The 19,800-nt window shown below is 55.5% G+C and overlaps 5 protein-coding genes across 5 annotated transcripts; 2 read left to right on the forward strand and 3 right to left on the reverse strand.

The window, feature by feature from the left end:
* BDP55DRAFT_724435 (uncharacterized protein) lies at positions 1 to 573 on the forward strand (the record flags this gene model as incomplete). The annotated part of the gene is made up of 3 exons (XM_060578891.1): positions 1 to 93; positions 265 to 473; positions 546 to 573. The coding sequence occupies 3 exons, from the start codon at positions 1 to 3 to the stop codon at positions 571 to 573; spliced, it is 330 nt and encodes a 109-aa protein (XP_060434540.1).
* An 853-nt stretch (positions 574 to 1,426) lies between these two features.
* BDP55DRAFT_648653 (SH3 domain-containing protein) lies at positions 1,427 to 4,383 on the reverse strand. Its single transcript, XM_060573865.1, has 3 exons — positions 3,805 to 4,383; positions 1,772 to 3,721; positions 1,427 to 1,711 (listed from the first exon to the last, which is right to left on the reverse strand). Exons 1-3 carry the CDS (start codon positions 3,998 to 4,000, stop codon positions 1,587 to 1,589), a joined length of 2,271 nt encoding a protein of 756 aa, XP_060434541.1. The 5' UTR covers positions 4,001 to 4,383; the 3' UTR covers positions 1,427 to 1,586.
* A 586-nt stretch (positions 4,384 to 4,969) lies between these two features.
* On the forward strand, positions 4,970 to 5,808 carry BDP55DRAFT_724437 (glutaredoxin; the record flags this gene model as incomplete). Its single annotated transcript, XM_060578892.1, has 2 exons — positions 4,970 to 5,668; positions 5,731 to 5,808. The coding sequence occupies 2 exons, from the start codon at positions 4,970 to 4,972 to the stop codon at positions 5,806 to 5,808; spliced, it is 777 nt and encodes a 258-aa protein (XP_060434542.1).
* A 6,368-nt stretch (positions 5,809 to 12,176) lies between these two features.
* BDP55DRAFT_310832 (uncharacterized protein) lies at positions 12,177 to 14,617 on the reverse strand. The gene is made up of 2 exons (XM_060566681.1): positions 14,352 to 14,617; positions 12,177 to 14,302 (listed from the first exon to the last, which is right to left on the reverse strand). The coding sequence occupies exons 1-2, from the start codon at positions 14,532 to 14,534 to the stop codon at positions 12,428 to 12,430; spliced, it is 2,058 nt and encodes a 685-aa protein (XP_060434543.1). The 5' UTR covers positions 14,535 to 14,617; the 3' UTR covers positions 12,177 to 12,427.
* A 765-nt stretch (positions 14,618 to 15,382) lies between these two features.
* On the reverse strand, positions 15,383 to 17,985 carry BDP55DRAFT_648672 (6-phosphogluconate dehydrogenase). Its single transcript, XM_060573866.1, has 6 exons — positions 17,569 to 17,985; positions 17,149 to 17,190; positions 17,075 to 17,094; positions 16,492 to 17,018; positions 15,677 to 16,430; positions 15,383 to 15,617 (listed from the first exon to the last, which is right to left on the reverse strand). The coding sequence occupies exons 1-6, from the start codon at positions 17,580 to 17,582 to the stop codon at positions 15,496 to 15,498; spliced, it is 1,479 nt and encodes a 492-aa protein (XP_060434544.1). The 5' UTR covers positions 17,583 to 17,985; the 3' UTR covers positions 15,383 to 15,495.
* Positions 17,986 to 19,800: the final 1,815 nt, after the last annotated feature.

Consider the following 19,800-nt stretch of genomic DNA (forward strand, 5'->3'; position numbering starts at 1 on the left):
ATGGCCAGCAACGACTACTACAACCAGGGTGGCAACTACAACAACCAAAATTATGGCCCTCCTCAAGGCGGCTACCCTCAGCACCCCCAAGCTGTAAGCACTTCACTTTCACCCTACCCAGTCCCAGACATTCTCACTGCCGGCGCATTCCAATCCCCCTCGCCCATATCATGGCGATTTCCATGCGCCGGAACCACACTCTACACGCAATCGCAAACCTGAAGGCGAGAAAACAAAAAACAATCACTTACATCTCAACCACAGGCCTACGGTCCCCCTCAAGGAGGCTACCAGCAGCAGCAGGGCGGCTACTACCCCCAAGGCGGCCAGCCGCCCATGCAGTACCAGCAACAGCCTCCCATGCAGGCGCCCCGGCAGAAGAAGCAGGGCGGCGGAAACTGCCTGACGGCCTGCCTCGCTGCCCTGTGCTGTTGCTGCGTTATCGACGAGACGTGTGAATGTTGCGCAGAATGGTGAGTGTTTTTCCTTCTCTATCCTTATCTCATCCATCATTGTCAAAAACGGTGGCTAACAATCCCCCTCAGCTGCGAGTGCTGTTTCGACATTTGCTAAACGAACTGAAAAAAATCTCTCACCACTTGCTTAACGAGCTAGAGCGAGATGTATTTCTCTCATTTGGGATCTCGGAAAATCTGACATCCTCGGCGTGTCAAAAGTACGCGGTCTGTGGTTCTCCGTTGAAAAGAAAGTGGGGCACCCGACGGGATCACGGCAAATACCTTGCCTCGAACAACAAAAACTGTAATTGGCTCCCCAACAGATCAAACTCCAGGGCGCCCCGAGCTTTTTCCTGTGAACGACGACGAAAAAAAGTAAGAGGAGAAGAAATGGATGGAAATCAATGGAAATCGACGGCTCTATTTTTTTTTTGCGACGTCGCACGGCTCAATCGGCCAGGCCAGGCGCAAAGCAAACGGCACAATCCTGAGACGACGAAATGAGTTGGGATGGGCTAGGGACGAATCGAATCGATTGGAGGAAACGGGAAATTTTTTTATTTTATTTTTTGGGAAGGGAACGGGTTCACGATGGGTTCAGCGTACCTCGTTGATTACTTTCCCCAAGGGCGTTCATGGCGCTTTTCTTCCTCTACCTATCAACCTGGTTGAAATTCTTGTCGGTGGGCGCATTGTTTATGCGCCATAATGACTTTCTTCCCTTAGTAGTCCTTTGGAAAATGAACATTTACACCTCCTTACATTTGAGTTTGAACCCGTGGTCGACGTGACAAAGGGTGAGCATCATGAACATCAAGAACCCGGTTGACGAAATCGACAATGGCTCAAATGCATATCTGCATCTCCTCGGCGTACGAACTGCGGCATGGCATGACAATGTGAACTCAAGGAACATCAGGAGAGATTGCCTCCTCGCTAGAATCACAGGTAAAAGCAACTTGGCAACCAAAGTTAGGACATAACACCGATATTTTTATTCCTATCAAACGCAACTAAGCACCTCACCAACCCAGGATCATTCTTGGTCGAGAGGCCCAGGGCGTGATTCATCGCTGGCCGTCATGGAGACTTTCGACTTTTTTTTAACCGCTTTCCATCAACTCATACTTAGTTGTCCAGCTGGACATAGTTGGCAGGGAAGAGACCCTGCTTGCCACCGTAGGAACCGAACCACCAATCCTCGTCAGGGAACTCGAGGTCCTTGATCGTTGCATTCTCGGGGAAGGAAAGTTCTACAGAGAGAGCGTTAGCATCGTTGCATGAAGGGGTTAGAGGTTGAGCGCTCTTCTTACCATTGTCCTCGGCGGCCTCGTAGTCGAACTGTGCGGTGGCTGTTCGGCCACCACCGGCAGCTGCCGGTTCCGGCTCCGCTTGCGCCGGTGCGGGAGGAGGCGCGCTCCGTGCCGCCGGCGCTGGTTCAGGCTCATCCTCGACAAGCTCGACGTAGTTGCTGGGGAACAAGCCGCTCTCGCCGCGGGAGTTGGTACCCATCCACCAGTCCTCGTCCACCATCTCAATGTTTGTGACATACTCGCCCTCGCGAAGCTCAAGCTCGTTGTCTTCCGCCTTCTCGTAGTCGTATTGGATCACGGCACGCTTGCCGCCGCTGTCTGCCTGGCCTGCCGCAACCTGCTCCTGGCCGAATTGCTGCTCTGCGACAGCCGCCGCAGCACCACGGCCGGCGTCGTTGTCTTCCGGAAGGTCCTCCTCTCTTGGCAGCTCTTGGTGAGTAGGAATAGGACGGGGAGGTTCTCTCTCCTCGGGCGCCTCCATCTCGACCTGGGGACCACGAGACACGGGCTGCGCAACTCTGATGGGGGACTGCGGCTCCTCCTCCTCTTCCTCCTCGGGTGCCGGCCTGGAAGGCAGACCGGGCAGAGCGAATCCACCGGCCGGGGGAGGCCGAGAACTGCTAGGTGGGGGAGGAGGAGACGGTTCATCGTACTCTTGTTGCTCCTGTTCGCGGGGGATGGGCGGGGCCCCACCGGTGAAGCGCTCCTTGAGGGCACCGATGCCACCGCTGGGAGAGGCAGGCGTCTCGATACTTCGCTGGGCATCCTCGCCAGTGTTCTCTTGGCTGATGGAGCCCTTTCCGTACTCGGGCATCTTGACGGGTCCCCATGACTTGCCAGAGTAGCCGCTCTTCCATTCTCCGGTCGACTGAACGCCAATGGGAGAAGTGATTGGAGGCGAGACAACGTTGGAGACGGATCCGCCCTGCTTTCCCTTCTTTTCGGCCCAAAGCTGAGCTGGCGTCTTGCCGCCTTGGTCGGCAAAGGTCCGGCTTGCGGCACCCACTGGTGGGGGGGCCGGGGTGGAGGGTGCGCCGAGTCCAAGACCGGGCGCGGGGGCCTTGGTGCCGGTGAAAGCGGCCGCACCACCAAACTTGTTGGCAACCTTGGGCTTCGGCAGCGATGTCAAGCGCTCTGACTGGTTGAATGCGGCGCTTCGCTCGGCGAGCGACTTGGGCCGCTCGTCTTCCTCAGGCTCTTGTGCCGCAGCCTCTGAAGGCTTCTGTGCCTTGGCGCGAATAGCTGCAATGTCGACCTTGCCGATAGGTTCGTAGGCACCCTTGACAGGGGCAGGCCTATCGTCTTGCTGATTCTTCGCTGCGGCGCGAATCGCAGCAATATCCACCTTTCCAACGGGTTGGTATGCGCCCCTCACAACGTCAGGCTTGTCTTGCGAGCCGTTTCCGTTGAAGCCGGAAGGTTCTTGCCGTTGCTTCGTGAGCTCTGCCATGTTGACCTTGGTGGGCTTATACGCAGATTGGACCTTTTCGAGCTGGGACCGGGTGACCTGAGGAGCATCGTCTCCCCAGCCGTCCTCATCGACGCCGGCGGGCTTGCGGTTTCGCGCGGCAACGATGGGGTTGACGCCGCTTGATGATGTGGTGGGTGTGAAGACGGGCTTAGAGGCAACCGGAGGTGGGGCAGCGGAAGACGTGGAGCCGCCTGCTGAGTACTTGGCACCGGAGGCATCGGCAATCTTGCGCATGACGCTCTCAGGCTCGAGGTCGCTGTCTGAACGAGCGGTGATCTGGACGTGGTAGCCGTGAAGGATCTTGGAAACGGCGGCGGTATGGGTGGTGAAGTAGCCCTTGGTTCTCTCGGGGACACCGCCTCCGCACCAGGCAATCAAGGCGTTCTTGGGGAGGCCTGAGTTGGAGTCCTTGACCTTGACGAAAGCGAACTGGATGCGGCCCTCGTTGAAGTCTTCGATGAGCTCCGAGAGCTCGCCATCTGCGTAGGAAAGGACACATGTCAGCGCATTGTCTTCCCCCGAGCGACGTCGGGAGCTCGGGCGAAAGAGCGGGGGAACTTACCACCAGTGCTCTGGACCTTCAGCACACTCTCCTTGTTGCCGCTGTCCTGGAAAGCATTGGCCAAAGGAGCCTGGACTGAGAATAGAGCCCATTGAGCGTATGTTGGGGAGCTCGAGTTCGGGGGCGGGCCGTTGATGACTCCCTGGTAGCTGCTCTTGATGGAGGGTCCGTTGATGGACAGATTGAGTGACGCCATTGCGAGTTTGGGCAGTAAGCTCGACTAGCAGTGGTCGTCGATCGTTGAGTCGTCAGTAGATGAGGAGATTAGTGAGGGGGGGTAAAGAGGTATAATAGTAGGGGGGAAGATGTTTGGTCGTAAAGGTCTCCGTCGGAGAGTCGCCTATGTCTGACGGGCAAGAAGCTGACGTAGCAAACCAGCCCTCTTCTCTATTGCAGAAAGTCGTGGACAGCCGAGAGTTGGAGAGGCGCAGCACAGGTGGAACTAGAACTTGGAGGTGAAGCACGGTCCCGCCAGCATCCAATACGCGGACGGTCGGTTACGCAGCTCAGCGTTGTTCAGCGCTGGCCAGGTGTCGAGGCGGGGCAGGCTGGGCAGCTAAGGTACCTGACTGACTGGCACTGCAGCCTGGGAGGGGAGGGGAGGAGGGGGAGTTAGAGCCAGCGAACGGAGTACGGAGTACAGTGACACACTGTGCTCCGAAGGTGCTTGCCGCTTTCGCTCTCCGCTTCGGGCCTCTGCACTGCTCTAGTGGGGCAGCTTGGGCATGGCAGGCTTCGTCCCCCGCCGAGTGGAATTCTTCACATATGTAATTATACCACATAAATCTTGCGACAGATGACGCAACTCGAGGCTTTCTCCCATACAGTCATCAACCAATGTAGTAATCCCATCTCCTGCCCGCGGAGATCGCTGTACCCGGCACAATCGCAGCCACCCCGAAAAATCACGACTTGCCCCTCCAAACAATACCCCTCCACCCGACGTATCGGAGACCCGTGGTTTATCAGCCGTTGGACTTGTCATTCCGCGATTCAACGACCGACCGAACCCGTCCCTCTTCTCAAGTGCGTTCCACAAGACTCTACGACTCCACGCGATTCCCTCTCACGGCTTCCTTTCTCCGATTGACCCCAAACAAACCCTCGTCGCATCACCTCCAACAACCGACCATCTCAAGAGTTCGCGATCCGCCAAAAACACACAATGTCGACGATCACGGAGATCACCAGCCTTGCCGACTGGGAGAAGCATATTGCCTCCACCCCGCCTTCCACCCTCCACATCATCTCCTTCCATGCACCATGGGCCGCCCCATGCGCCCAGATGGCTACCGTCCTCTCGACCCTTGCCTCCGAATACCCCGTCACCAGCCCCCCGCAGACATCCTGGGTTTCCATAAACGCCGAAGAGCTCAGCGACATTAGCGAGACATACAACGTCACCGCCGTCCCCTTCCTCGTTCTCCTGCGCAACGGCCAAGTCCTTGAGACCGTCAGCGGTAGCAGCGCTGTCAAGGTCCGCAATGCGATCGAGACACACGCCAAGAAGCCCGCCGGCGCGGCTGCCACAGTAAATGGCAACCAGGGCGTCGAGAACGGTCCCAGCGCGATGCAGGTTGACGAGCCCGTCGACCCGGCCAAGGCCAAGGAGGAGTTGTTCAAGCGCCTGGCCGACCTTGTCAAGGCTGCGCCCGTCATGCTCTTCATGAAGGGTACCCCCAGCTCACCTCAGTGCGGCTTTTCAAGACAGCTTGTTGCCATCTTGAGAGAGCACTCGGTCAAGTACGGGTTCTTCAACATTTTGGCAGACGATGAGGTACGACAGGGCCTGAAGGAGTATGCCGAGTGGCCGACCTACCCTCAGCTCTGGGTTGATGGTGAGCTGGTTGGTGGCCTTGATATTGTAAGTTTGAGGTCTCAACAATCGTGGCTGACTTACATATGCTAATATCATTCCTTCCCTAGGTCAAGGAAGAACTCTCCAACGATCCCGAGTTCTTCGGCCCGTACAGCATCAAGGCCAGTGCTGAGGCCGCTGCCTAAACCGCCTAGTCATCAACAACATCCTGCATATTCACGCCTGTCCGGTTCTCACCGTGCAAGACGTGACGATTCTCGTCGTCTTTACATACCCATTCACATTTGATTTACATCCTTGCCCGGCCAACCTGAATCCAAAACCTAGCTGGTCTTTGGATGGGGCGACGAAACAGTTTTGAGTGCGATCATGTCATTCGCCAAGCATCGTTTGAAGGGCTCCATGGTATCTCCGATCTGGGGAGATTGGCCGGGAAGAAGCATTGGGAAACTGATCGAAAAACATCCTTGGTCAAGACACTACGAGTCCCAGCTCAGAGATTCGGCATGGCCGGAGTAATCATCGTTTCCAAGACGCAGGCCCGGCAACACAAAAGTTGACGCATTTGAAGACATGAGAACATGAGATGAGGAGGCGATTTCAAAAGAAGCGGATACTTTCAGGTACCTTGGTTAAGGCTCGTCTTCACGTTATCGTTAATGACAATGGAATCATTCAAGGCAGTCTGCGGCCCCACTTCTGTGACATACCCTCTAGACATGGTGCTTCAAGTCTTTCGTCCCTAGATGAGAGGGCGCTCAAGTCTGACGGCTGCGGAAATGATACTTTAACCATGTTCCTAAGTGTCTGTCTGACACAACGTCCATCATTGTGTATAACACGTTTCACTGCTGGGCCTCGATAAGTAACAGTCACCTCTTGGCCGAGACCAAATTCTACTAAGCTGTATTCAACAGCCTAACCTGAGGAAATGTCCATCTGACGACGTTAACCCCAGCTTCGTGGATTCCAGGGCTGAGAGGGATAGTGTCCGAGCTGAACAACAATGTAACCGCTGCAGCAGCCTTCGTCTTCATGAATCTTTTCATCTCCTCAACATCCCATGAACAGCCCGGTTGACACGCTCACAGGCCAGCCCAAATGGGTTGTCTCTGGCTGTTGCTACGTCAGTGAAGGTGAGTCGAATGCCATGGGATACAGTCATCACATGAGGAAACCTGACAGAACACGCTGCAAGCCAGATCATGTCTCGTAAGGTCTTGTGCGACGACCTCATTTGCGTGGTCGGTAGACTCGTCTTACCACCTATTCAGCCATTGGGGTATGAGCTGATAATGGTGGTGGCAAGACCATAAGGCGTCAACAACCCCATATACAGTCACTTCCAAGTGTGTAACCCAACAAGCCATCGTAGCACTATACCAAACCTTGAGGCGGGCATCACAACCAGGCTCGGCACCCTGGTGGCTGTGGCCGTGGGTGATTCACCTGTAGATGAAGTTGCCTAGGCAACCTGAGGTATCTCACCTTTCCGCCCATCACCTCAAGGTCAGATGGAAAAAAGGGCGCCCACACGTGATCTACCGTCGAGAGAAAGCCTTCATATGCCCCCTCAATCCCATTCTCGTCACCAGCACAGCAGGCGCCCTCTAGGTCGGGGGTCAGGTCAAACTGTGGCGTGGGTGGTGGAGTTGGTTAAAGGTCAACAACTAATTACGCCCATCTACAGCCTACTCGACGACAGGCTATCCGAGTTCGAGTCCCAGCATGAGCACCAAGAGATGTAGCCCCCAGATCAACACTGGGGGGGTGAACTCTTTTTGGTTCATGTAGTTTTGATATTTTTGATATACCCATTCTAAGCAGGAGGGAAGGAAGGGGCGGCCAACTCTGGTATCTTCTTTTTCATCGCCCCTTTACTTAGATTTCATGTCAGCACGATTGCCGATATGTGGGAGAGAAGGCTCTACACAATGCCAAGCATGAACTTGGATCATTTCTCATAAGATCTGTACTACCCTAAGTGAGGAAAGTATAATCGAACACCCCGGCACTGCGGTGATTCAACGTGAGAGAGTTGTGGAATGTTGCGCAAAATTTACTGCTGACCTGACCACTTTCCACTCCTATAGCCTAAATGGCTTCCCTGCACCATTTCGCAGTCATCCAGCAGCTTCAATATGTTTACTACTATTATATGCAAGCAACAGATTGAAAAATGCTTATCCGCTGCTGAATCCGTTTGGCATGATCATGAACTTAAGTCTGAGAAAAGTCGGGCCAAACTGGCTCGACCCTGCCTACACTAATTCCTGAAATAGTTTTGAAAGCCATATCATATGAACATTCGACAGTGGGAAATCCTGAACCTTGGTTTACGCTTATTGTCTACATGTAATCTCATACCATTCAACCCCAATGACACGATGATTGAAGCTACAAACAATGAGTTCATCAATCATCCAACCCCCAATCCCAACCCCTCCAAACGCAATCCTCCACCCCCTATTCCTCTGATAAACATCTCCTACATCACAACAACCAAAAGCACCGTAACAGCGCCAAAAACAGCAGCCACATACCCACCCCCTCGCGTCGCCCTATACCCCGCGTTAGGCACAAGCACAGCAGGCGACGTCGCCACCGCAAACGACCCACCAGTCGGCGCCGCGGCACCAACACCGACCGCCGTCGCGAGAATCATGGACGTCCAGAGGGACGACGGCAACGTGATGCTGGGGCCGATCTGGACGACGGGCGTCGCGCCGGCGTCGACGCCGAGCTGGGGTTGAGGCGTAGGCACGATGACTCCCGTGGAGACAGAAGTGCTGGATTGCTTGTCTCCCGTGTTGCTCCCGCTGCCAGAGCCGGAACCAGAACCGGAACCGGTCTCACTATCGGACTCGGTGTCGGAGTCATCACCTGACCCCTTTCCTGAACCACTGCCGGAACCGCCGCTCTCATCTCCGCTCTTGCCGCCGCTTCCGCTTCCGCTATCGCCCCCCTTTTCGCTTTCCTTGCCTCCACCAGCAGTAGTACTAGGCACAGGCGTCGCCGAACCCCCGCCAGCCGTGGCAATAGAACTCTCCGTAGTCGACGCAGGGACATCAGATTTCACCGAGTTCAGCGGCGCCCCGCCATCCGCAGGCAGGGTCCCCTTATACGGCAACGCACCGCCCGAACTCACAGCAGACGCCGGCGCCGGCTCAGACGACTGAGGCTGAGGCTTCGTCACGGCCGTGTCGTTGCTCGGCGGGGTCGAGGGCGAGGGAGCGGCGATGGGTACGGGAGCTACGGCGGCGGGCTCGGTGACGGGGAGGGCGGGCAGGCCGGTCGGGGTGGCGCTGCTGCTGCTGTTGGCTGCTGGGTTCGCGGCGGGAGGGAGGATAGGGGGCTCGCTGGCGGCTGGGGGCGAAGGGACGGTGGTGTTCTTGGGTACGGGGATGGTTACGATTGGTAGAGAAGGCGTGGTTGGAGCTTCTGGCGTGATGCTGGTGCGGTTCGCTGGTACTTCTGCGGCTGGTTGAGTGGCGGCGGGCGCCTTGCTCTCGGCCGGCTGCTCAATCTGTTCTTAGTATGTGCTATGCTTTGGGACGATCCAGGGGAAACTTACCTCGGCGCTTGGAGCTGTCTGGTTGTTAGTTGGCGCAAGTGTCGGGAAAGCCGGGCCTGAGTCCGGGATCGTGGAGTAAATAGGGGTAGGAGTGACCTCGGCGTTCGCGGGGGCCGTCTGATTCTTGGTGACCGAAAGGCTCGGGAACGCCGGGCCAGAATCCGGGATCGTGGAGTAAATCGGCGTGGGCGTGACCTCAGCGCCGCCACCACCCGGCGGGCCCGTCTGGTTCTTGGTCGCTGACAACGTTGGGAACGATGCGGGCGCGGAGGCGGACTGGATGGTCGAATATATCGGCGTCGGGGTGGTCTCGGGGGCCGCTGGAGTTTGGTTCTTTTCGGCGATGCTCGTGAGCGGTTTCGAGGAGTTGCGAGGGACGGCTTCATCGGGCACAGGGGCGGCTTTCTCGTCAGGGGTCGCGGGCTCCTTCTTGGATCTGCCGCCCTCCTGTTTGGAAGGGGAGACTCCAGGCGCGGTGCCATTCGAGATGCCGTTATTCGACTCGTCAGGCTTGACGAGAGCAGCTTCCGTAGGGGTAGCCTCCGCGACAGCGACGCCGGCGGGGATAGCATCAGGGGGCAAGACGCCAGAATACACAACCTTGGGGGGGCCAGCGGCCGCGGTGACGATCTCCACCTGCGCCGGGTCCGCTCCGAGAATCGTCTGGATGACGGGCTGCTGGGTGAGTTGGGTAATCTGGAACGGTTCGGACACGACGAAGGCCTGGACTGAGTCCGTAATGACGATGGCGAAGCTCTCAAAGGCCGTGATGGAGGCGCTGGGGTTCCAGTTCAGACGGCCGACGTTGTCGACTTGAACTGCAATTAAATTTTGGTCAATTATTTAAGTCCAGTAGATATTCATATTGGCTCGGGAAATTTACCTGCAATCTTCTCTGCAATGACTGACAAGTCCGTCTTGCCACTAGGAACCAGGTCGATGTTGACAGGGGCCTGTAAGCCCGCCGTCTGCCACTCAACCTCGAATTGCTGGTTCGGCATCAAAACATCCCCGGCCCTCGGCTTCGAAATCTGCGCGCTGCATACCGAAACACCGAGCAAAAGCCCCAGTGATGATGTAAACCGCATCTTGTCTTTTTGATAGGTTTCTTGAGATATTCTTGTCGAGTATGAAATGTACCAAGTCCACCCAAAATAAGTAACCACGTGTCGAGTATCGTAAGTTTTAAATTAGAGGAAATCAGCCAACTGGGGCTCGGGTATCGAAAGTCGAAAGGGCGGGCGTGTAAAACGAACGGAATGCTTGAAGTGAAGCTGACCTGCAGGATAGGTTGGAAAAAAGAAGGGCGTTCAAACAAAAAAGTGAACAAGAGTTAGCAAATAGAATCGAAGACGCAACTCGAAAACAGTGTAACAAGAAGTGAATGAAGAAACGGAAGATCAAGAAGAGAAGCAACAAAGAAGAGGGGAGCCACTTTGAGATCCTCGCTTCCCGGGTCGGGAAGGGTTTTGATGGGATGGATCTCTCCCTCTCCCTCGCGGCGCGTGTAAGTCCAACAACTCCTTGGACAGGGGGCCTCGTGGGCAAACCGCACCAGTTCCCCAGAACGTCATCCTAAGCTTAAGGAGAAAAAAGCTGGGCAGGGGGGTGGTTGTCGACCACGTCTCATTGGCCGAGACTCGGTACGACGGGGGGGGACCACAAAGTTGAAAACCCCCTGGTCCCATTCGATGGAGTGGGCTTTTGCCAAGAACTACAATGGCTGCCCAGATGGCATAAGAAACAATTGCGAGAGCGACACTAAGCCACTTGGGAAGACCTCGGCGGTAAGTGTGGAAAGAGGGGCGGTGATGGTGGATGAGGGGAGGATCTCGTGAATGGCCAAGGGTGGTTTCGCGATCCTGGGCTTTGCTTCATCTTTCTGCCGCTTTCCAGCTGGGCATTTCTCTGTCCTCACTAGCCGCTTGCTAGAGTGTGGCGCATTACGCAGAGACGCAAGCGTAGACCCGTATTTCGAACATCAAGACGATGGATATTAAGCTCATCGGATTCCTCATAGCTCCTGAGAAAGCTTTCGTCTCAACGATGGGTGGTTAAGCTCGTGTGAAGTTACAGGGGAAAGCCCAGCAAAACTTCAGACAACACCTCCTATACTCCGTATTGAGCCAGTAAACCAAGCCATGGGCAGCAAGCACCTTGCTGTGTTTTCGTCCAATCTCCAATCATGATGAGAGGCCAGGAACAAAGGCCAATTCGTTCGAACCTCGAGGAAGAGGGAGGTTGAAAGTCGGGATGACATGGAAGGGGCTCGTGTAAAGCCTGCGGCTGAGACGTCTGTACCTGGCGCCGATCAAACCTAAAACCTCCCGCCCGTTGCGACGCGGAGAAAGTGGGGCCGTGTTAGTATCTTCGCCTGATTCTGCCCCGGAACCACTAACAGGTGCGCACTGATCACGGCCCCTGTCAACGTAATCCGGGCTTGCTGTGGGATGAACCGCCATGTATCACCATTCTTTCTCCGTGTTTGACGCTGTTCAGCCTGTGGACTCGGAGAGTCGAGGGCATTGGTTATTGACCATTGGGTAACGTATCTGCAATACAGACATAAATTCTGGGTACACCATGAGCCTGCCACCTTACCCATCATCTTAATACACTTGTTGACAAGCATATCACAGCTCATTACGGAGACGCTCAAAGCCCTCATCAATGAATATTCATTATTACCATGAAGCCCAGTACACAGTACCGGGTTGCAGTGAATTCTGCAGTAAGAATCCCTGACGTTTTAAGCAAACTTTTTAGCTCGATATTGTAGATCCTTAGCCACATGAAAATGTGACGGCGCTGAGCTTTCCTGGGTGCAAAGATCATACAGGTCATTACGTGACGATTAGTTCCTCTTGCCTTTACTTGACTTTTACCCAACACTTTGCCCCACGGTCTTGGTCACCTTCCGCCTCAAAGGCATTACCTCACGGCACTAGGCTAACATGCAGTGGCCCTTGACCACAGGTCACGATAGAATATGAAGCCTGAGCTAGACTGATTCATTCCATTCTTTAACCATCCGTGTAAACTATAATACCGTACAAGCCTTAGGCCCTCTTCGTCTCCGAACCCTCCCAAAAAACAACTAACAAGTGGTCCCAACCAGGTTGACCGAGCCACCATGCCGCATTAAACATACACTGCCCTCCTTCCAAGTACCCTTCTCTCAAGTATTACTAATACTTGGTATCCCAATCAAATTCCGGCTCAGGAGGCTCCTAAGCCCCGCCCTCAGACTGGTTTCCAGGCGTGTTGGTGTTTGACACACCGTGGAAGGCATCGCCAAACGCAGAGTCCTCCATCTCCATATTCATATCCAGACCATCGCCCATAGACCCGCCGTAGCCGGCCAGAGCGTCGCCGGCCGAATCGAGGTCACCCAGCGAGCTAAAGCCGCCAGGAGTCTGGGTGTCTGCTGGCGTTCCGGCAGTAGACGGGGCCTTGACGGCAGGCTTGGCAGCCTCGTCTTCAGTTGCACCAGTGGCGGCGGCAGCGGTTCCGGCGGAGGGATCGGGCGTTGCACCTCCCTTAGGCACGACAACCCAGTCACCGCTGCCGGTTCCTTGATCAGGCGCAGTGGAAGAGGTGTCCTTGGAAGGCTCTGTGTTGCCCATCGTGACGTCCTCTACCGCAGCAGCAGGGGCGCCGGTGGAAGTCTGCGCCTCGGTTTCTTCCTGAATGGTGGGGGGAACCGGTGCGGGCGACGGTGCATTTGCGTTGGCTGGGGTTCCTGCATTTGAGTTCATATGTGTTTGCGGTGTAGGGAAGTTGTTCAGAGGAGTTGAATTGGCAGAGAATCCAGTGTGCATCTCGTCGAGGAGTCCTGCTGCAGTGCCACCCATGTCGATATCCGAATCGCCCACCATCACGCCGCTGTGGTTAGACTCAGCCTGAGACGGCCGCCGTGATCCCGAGGCATTCGCGTCAGCCCCAGCCGCCGGTGCGGGAGGAGAGCTCGCCGGCGGCGGGACTGGTGAAGGCTCCTTGACAGGTTCAGGGGCGGGCTCCTGGAAGCCACCATCTTGTATGCGGTGCACATTGTGGAGGACCTCAATGTGCCGGCCCAGGTTAGCCTCCACCTGAGCCACAATCTCGTCCACCTTCTTGTTGTGCTTCTGTGACCAAGAGCCGGAGTTATCGTCCGCATCAGTAGAGTAACCCTCCAAGCGCCACGGCTCTGGTCCGCGCTCCTGGACAGACTTTTTCACGTCCTTCTCCGCATCAACGAATATCGAACTGGCCTTGAGGCTTGCCAGGTTTTTTGCGTGCTCCGCCTTCATCTTCTCCATCTCGGCCTTGGTAGCGTCAAGATGCCCCTGGACCCGTTTTCTGAACTCATCAGCGAGGCCGGGCTCTAGCCGTCCAATGTATGGCTTCTGGGGCGGCTCAGTAAGGGCGTTCGCACTCTGTGCCGAGAAGATGCCGTCAGTCAAAGGCGCCAGTTCTCCCTTGAGACCAAGTCCGAGATCAGGAGGTGCAATCTGGCTGAGGCCATAGGGCGAAGACACAATCTCCTCCATCCACTCGTGATTTTGCTGATACCGCGCAAAGGAAATGTCTCTAGGGGTGAGATGGTCAAAGAGATCCTTCTCGAGTTCTTCGTCATCATGCAGAGCCTCTGCATGGGCCAAAGCCTGTTGCTGCTGCTGGGCTTGCGCCTGCGCCTGTGCTTGTTGACGACCACGACGTCCCTGGGGACCCGCAGGAGGATAGGCCATTTGCTGCGGTACGCGCCGCGATTGAGCTGGCGGATTGTACATCTGGGGCCGTCCGCCATTACGCGGGAACTGGATCGAGGGCCAACTCGCGCGATCGGAAAGCATAAAGTCCTTTCGTGCTATCTGTCCACACTTCTGGAGGTGGTTGCGAGTCCCCATGATATGCTGGGTCTCTTGTGACACGGGGATTAGGTTGACGGGGACGCGGTCGGAGGGGTCGGAAGGGCCATAGTGAACGATCCAGAGACTGATGTCTGGTTGGGGCGCGTTCATTACCCCAGTCTGCGAGGGGACGAGGCGGAATCTGCGACGAGCGTGCATGGCGACCTGCTCGCCAGGAATGAAAGCCGACTTGACAAAGTGGATTTCGAGAGACTGATACTTAAGTCAGATTTTTGCCTCAACGATGCAACGAGATGCCTACCAATCCATTTCCAACATCCTGTCTATGGTACTGCTCGGGGCCACAGATCATTCCGTCGCTGGCGAAATTCGTTCCGAGCCTCTTGAGAGGTTGCCATGTAAGGTAGACCTGGCCGTCGCGGGGTCGGTCGAGGTAGGTCCAAAAGAAGGGAGCTTTGTCTTTCGCGACTTGGGGCGCCGCCATCAACCATTTCGTCACTTGGTTCAGATCGACGCGTGCCTGGTCGGCATAGTGGTTGGCGGAGATGAGGTGAGCATGGTTCAGCTAAGAAACGGTCAGCGATGATTCTGAATCTTCGATGCTCAATTTATTGCTGGCCGCGGTGACCTACCAGCTCCTGGTCGATACCGTCACTTGGGTCTTGCGCCATGGTGGATCGCGACGTGGGATTTGCGATGTGATGTGGTTGAGGTGGATGCTGATGCACAGCTTTCGTCGCGAAGAGCAAGCGATTGTCTCTCTAGGCCGTGATTGTATGTGAGGAGTTTAGTCGACAAAGAATTGGGAAGGATTAAGATGACGCGACAATTGGGGAAGCTACGGTTGGTTGATGAATTGATTGACTTGCAGCTTGGTTCGCGGTCCCCAAATTTGTCGCGACGAGGCTGCGGCACTATGAGAGACCCTGGTAGGTAGACAGCCAATCATAGAGGTACCGGCTGGGGTCCGTGCATATGGATACATTTCCTCGGGTAGGTACCGTGAGCCGGCCTCTGACTACACTGTGCAATGGGCTCCGCGTTCGCCGCCAGTTCTGCCCTCCAATCGGTTACTCGCCAGTACAAGAAGAAGTGAGTCATTTATCAGACTTCTTTTACTTTGCAAAATATTTACATCAAAAGATCATATCGGAGGATTCGGAACAAATTTGGTCATGTCGCAATGTAGATCTGCGCATGAGACTTTTTTCCCAGCACACTGTGTGTGTACCTTTTAGACCTTCATCCGGGTCTTGTCTTCGCGAGGACTGCTACTCCACAACTTCATCTGAAAGCTTTCGGCATGTTCACATTGGCAAATTTGGATATGAGCATTGGTGGAACTTTTTTTGTTTCAATTACGTGTAATCATTTCATTTCATTCTCCTAGCATCCGTATGCCAGTTCTCATAGCGAGCCCTCTATTTAACCTATCCAGAAAACCATTAAGCGTTGTATGTAGAAGCAGAGACGTTACCTCCGCGGCCGGTCCAGTTGACGTGGTGGTACTGGCCAGCGGGGTACTTCTCGTTAGCTGACTCGGGCTTGACGAGGAAGGTGTGGGCACCTGCAGGAGTGATCTGATTAGCAACTTGTCAAAGGAATTTGTAGTATCGAGTAGCTTACCGAAGTAGTCGCGCTGGGCCTGGAGAAGGTTGGCGGGGAGGTCCTTGGTGCGGTAACCATCGAACCAAGACAGAGCGGTGGAGAAGGCCGGGGTCGGGATTCCGAGGAGGGCGGCCTTGGCGACAACGTCTCTCCAGCCGGGCTGAGCAGTGTGGATGGCCTTGTTGAAGAAGTCGTCGAAGAGAAGGTTCTCGAGGTCGGGGTTGCTGCGGAAAGCGTTGGTGATGTCCTTGAGGAAGACGGAGCGGATAATGCAACCACCACGCCACATGAGGGCGATGGAGGGCTTGTTAAGCTTCCAGCCGTACTCCTTGGCGGCCTCGTTCATCAATTGGAAACCCTGAGCGTAGGAGACGATCTTGGAGGCGTACAGAGCCTGCTCGAGGTCGTCGATGAACTGCTCCTTGTTGCCCTCGAACTTGTTGGTGCGGCCAACGTACTGAAGCTTGCTGGAAGCCTTAACACGCTCCTCCTTGATCGAGGACAGGCAGCGGGCAAGGACAGCCTCGGCAATGAGGGTGACGGGCATACCGAGGTCAAGGGCGTTGATAGCGGTCCACTTGCCGGTACCCTTCTGGCCAGCCTGGTCGAGGATCTTCTCGACGAGGGGAGTTCCATCGTCGTCGTTGTAGTAAAGGATGTCACGGGTAATCTCGATCAGGAAAGAGTCCAAGACGCCCTTGTTCCACTTGGCGAAGACATCACCAATCTCCTTGCAGGAGAGGCCGAGACCGCGCTTCAGGATATCGTAGGCCTGGATGTCGTGTTAGCTACGGGCATATAGCTACGGGGAGCTCGAATGGAGGGGCACATACCTCGCAGATAAGCTGCATGTCACCGTACTCAATACCGTTGTGGACCATCTTGACGTAGTGACCGGCACCCTCATCACCGACCCAGTCGCAGCAAGGCTCGTTGTCGCTCTTAGCGGAGATGCTCTGGAAGAGGTCCTTGATGTGGGGCCAGGCCTCCTCATTACCACCGGGCATCATGGAGGGGCCGTAGCGGGCACCCTCCTCACCACCAGAGACACCGGAGCCGACGAAGCGGATGCCCTTGGAGGCGCAGTACTTGGTGCGGCGGTTGGAGTCGGGGAAGTGAGAGTTACCACCGTCAATGATGATGTCACCCTTCTCAAGGAGGGGGATGAGGGTGTCAATGTAGTCATCGACAGCCTTGCCGGCCTGGACGAGAAGCATGACTCGCTTGGGGCTCTTAAGTTTTGAAACGAACTCCTCCAGAGAGTGAGCGCCCACGATGGACTTGCCCTTGGCCTCGTTGGCCAGGAATCGGTCGACCTTTGAAACGGTACGGTTGAAGGCGGCAACAGTGAAACCGTGGTCTGAAAGGGATATTAGCCACCTGAAATATGGTATAGGATGTGAAAGTCGGAAATACCGGCGGCGTTGAGGATAATGCTTTGAGAGTGTTAGTGAACCATTTCTTACACAATGGAAGCTGGAAGGACTTACTTTTGACCCATAACGGCCAGGCCGATGAGGCCCATATCAGCGCTGTGAGGATGGTCAGCTTGAGTGTTCACTAGCCGGACGTTGCCTATTCAGGTGCGAGGAGAAGGAGAGCGGAGCGGGACCTCGGAGCAGGCACAACGCCTGCCACAAGGTTGGCAAGACGAGCGCTGCATTACGAGTATGAGTATGTTGCTGAGTCGAGAAAAGAGAAGGCCATGACTTGAGGCCAATGTAGAATGTCCATTGGCACCTCCCAAGACCATACCAGCACCGAAGCATCACAACCGACGTCGACATGCGGGAATTCGCAGCCGTGGTCATTGTCGTGAAGCATCGGAGGTCGGGAGCGGGGTGGTGGGGTAATTTTTCTTTGGCTTGAGAGCGAAGAGGGGTTTAGAGAGCAGACTAGGTATTACTTACACAGGTCCAGACATGATGAATGATGTGTCGATGGTTTACGTGGGGGTGGTTGTTTGATGGAGGAGAGGTTCAGACGCGCGAATCTTTGATGACATGCGGGAGCGTCGAGTTATTTATCTCTAGGGAATGTGTCAAGAAGGAGACGAGAAGCTGGAGCTTTCGTCAACCCGGACGAAGTTTGTAGGGGGAGGGTCGACGGAGGGGTAGGAGGGGAGGGGGGTTTGTCTTAGTGCAGGGGCCACCCATGACAAGCGCAGATGTGCACACTCCCACTCCAGTCGACATGTACCTCCCGGTGCTTTTCGCCTGGGTGCAAGCAGCTTGGCCTTTCTACGGATACATACCTACAACTTTTTTCTTCGCTTCCCATTCTTTCTTTGGGGGTGGGAGTCTCTCAAAGACTGGGCAGAAAAGCGGGACTAGACGGCTTGTTCGACCATCGACAGGGCTGCTTTGCTGCTTTGACTTGGCTGTTTAGTGGTCACCCCTCCTGGACTCTCCTGGACTAACTCGAGATGATTGGCTTTTTCCTGTTGGCGGGACGAGCTTACTCATGGACAAAGAGGTACATACCGCAGTCTCTAGGTACTGGTGGTACTCTGCTTGTATCTTTTCATGCTTTGGCATCCCACTTTCACTTCCAGCACTTCCGTACGGATTACGGAGTAGGTACTACGTACACGCATACAGGAAAGAAGAGGGACACATACATCACCGCCAGGACGTGGAGCTCCATTGAGAGAACCAGACCCTCCTCCAGCCAGTTCCAATTGGACGGCCTGTCATGGAGGGGCAGTTATGACGATGCTCTCCTCTGTCACCTCGTCTTTCCCGCGTCTCTCTTCCAGCCGCCACTTTTGTTGTTGAGCAATTAAGCCAGAAGCTTTTGTCTCGTTTGGCGGCCAAATTGACACCAAACACCGTCTATGCCATATCAGACATACCCTCGCAGAGAGCATGAAAAGGACCGGTCTGCTCCCTCCACAGCGACTCTGATGTACCACGGTTACCGCATTGTGCCATAGAACCGGCCCGCGCGGCGGAGGGCGGCCCAGCAACGACCATTATGCCTGCTCCACGCCGGTGGTGTTTTAGTCAAGCAGCGCGCCAGCCTGACGAAGCCCGTCGTGCAAAAAGGCGCTTCTGGATCCGTCCTGTTGTGGTCCGATTCGGCGATAGGCACCCGTTCCCATTGGCCGCCGCGAGCATGTCTCACACTCTGCGTGTTCCAGGGGAGGGATTTGCGACTCCGGTATTCAAACTCGATGCGTCAGACCCTGACGTTTCGCAACCCACGGCCGCGGAGGAACACTCTGCGCTCGGTCTAACAGGCCGCGGGGGCTCTGCCTAATCACCAATGCTAATCTCGCGTGGTGCACTGCGGCGTTGCGGCCTGTCTGCTGGCGGCATATAATGTTATTGCCCTCCCAACGGAGCTCCGGTACTCGCTCGCTCGCTCGCTTCGTGTGCTCCTGGACCGTCTTGGGTGGTAGGGATAAGGGGCCAGAAGGGATTTGATTTGTCTGGTCCGTCGTTGTCTTGCTCATGCTCCCAAACGTCCCTCGACCTTGGGAGCCGCCCTGCACGTGCAGCATCTGCCCCTCGCTCCGGACTGCATTGGAGGAAATTCCGTTTCTTCAGCATAGAAGAGACCCCATGCTCCCGGGCCGTTCCAGCAGAGCTTCGAGAACGTCCAAACCCTGGAGGCTTGCACAGAGATATCAGGACGTCGCGTTGTCGCTATTCATCTATGAGCGCGCGCTCGGCATTCCGCCTTCAGCCGGAGAGAACGCCGTGAGAGGTGCAGCCTTACCACCACCACCACTACGACTGCGATTATAATTAGGCATTGGATAGGAAAAAGGCAGCGGCCGATGCTTATGCGCCTCGCGTTTCCTATCCCTGGACAGCGGATAGCGGGCCTTGCTCGATATACGCGACAAATCACGATGCGCTTCCAATGGTGTGCAGAGGAAGTCGGCCCCAACCAAACCGAAGCTGGCCGTAATGAACCCCTCCAATTCCTCCAGTTGGACTGCTTGGCCGAAGCAGCCTCAATCTATTGGGTTCGTTGAGACCCACGCCCTCAGCAGAAGGGGACAGAAAATATCGCACCTCCATCTCCCAAGGTACCTCAAGGTGTGGATGGAGGCAGCGCAGCCGCAGCGCGACCGCCGACGGTGAATCCGTCCCTCGCTGCTCACAAATCGATAAATATGGCTCTCACAAAGG

This window comes from Colletotrichum godetiae (assembly GCF_030913485.1).
Source record: "Colletotrichum godetiae strain CBS 193.32 chromosome Unknown BDP55scaffold_5, whole genome shotgun sequence".
Lineage (NCBI taxonomy): Eukaryota > Fungi > Ascomycota > Sordariomycetes > Glomerellales > Glomerellaceae > Colletotrichum > Colletotrichum godetiae.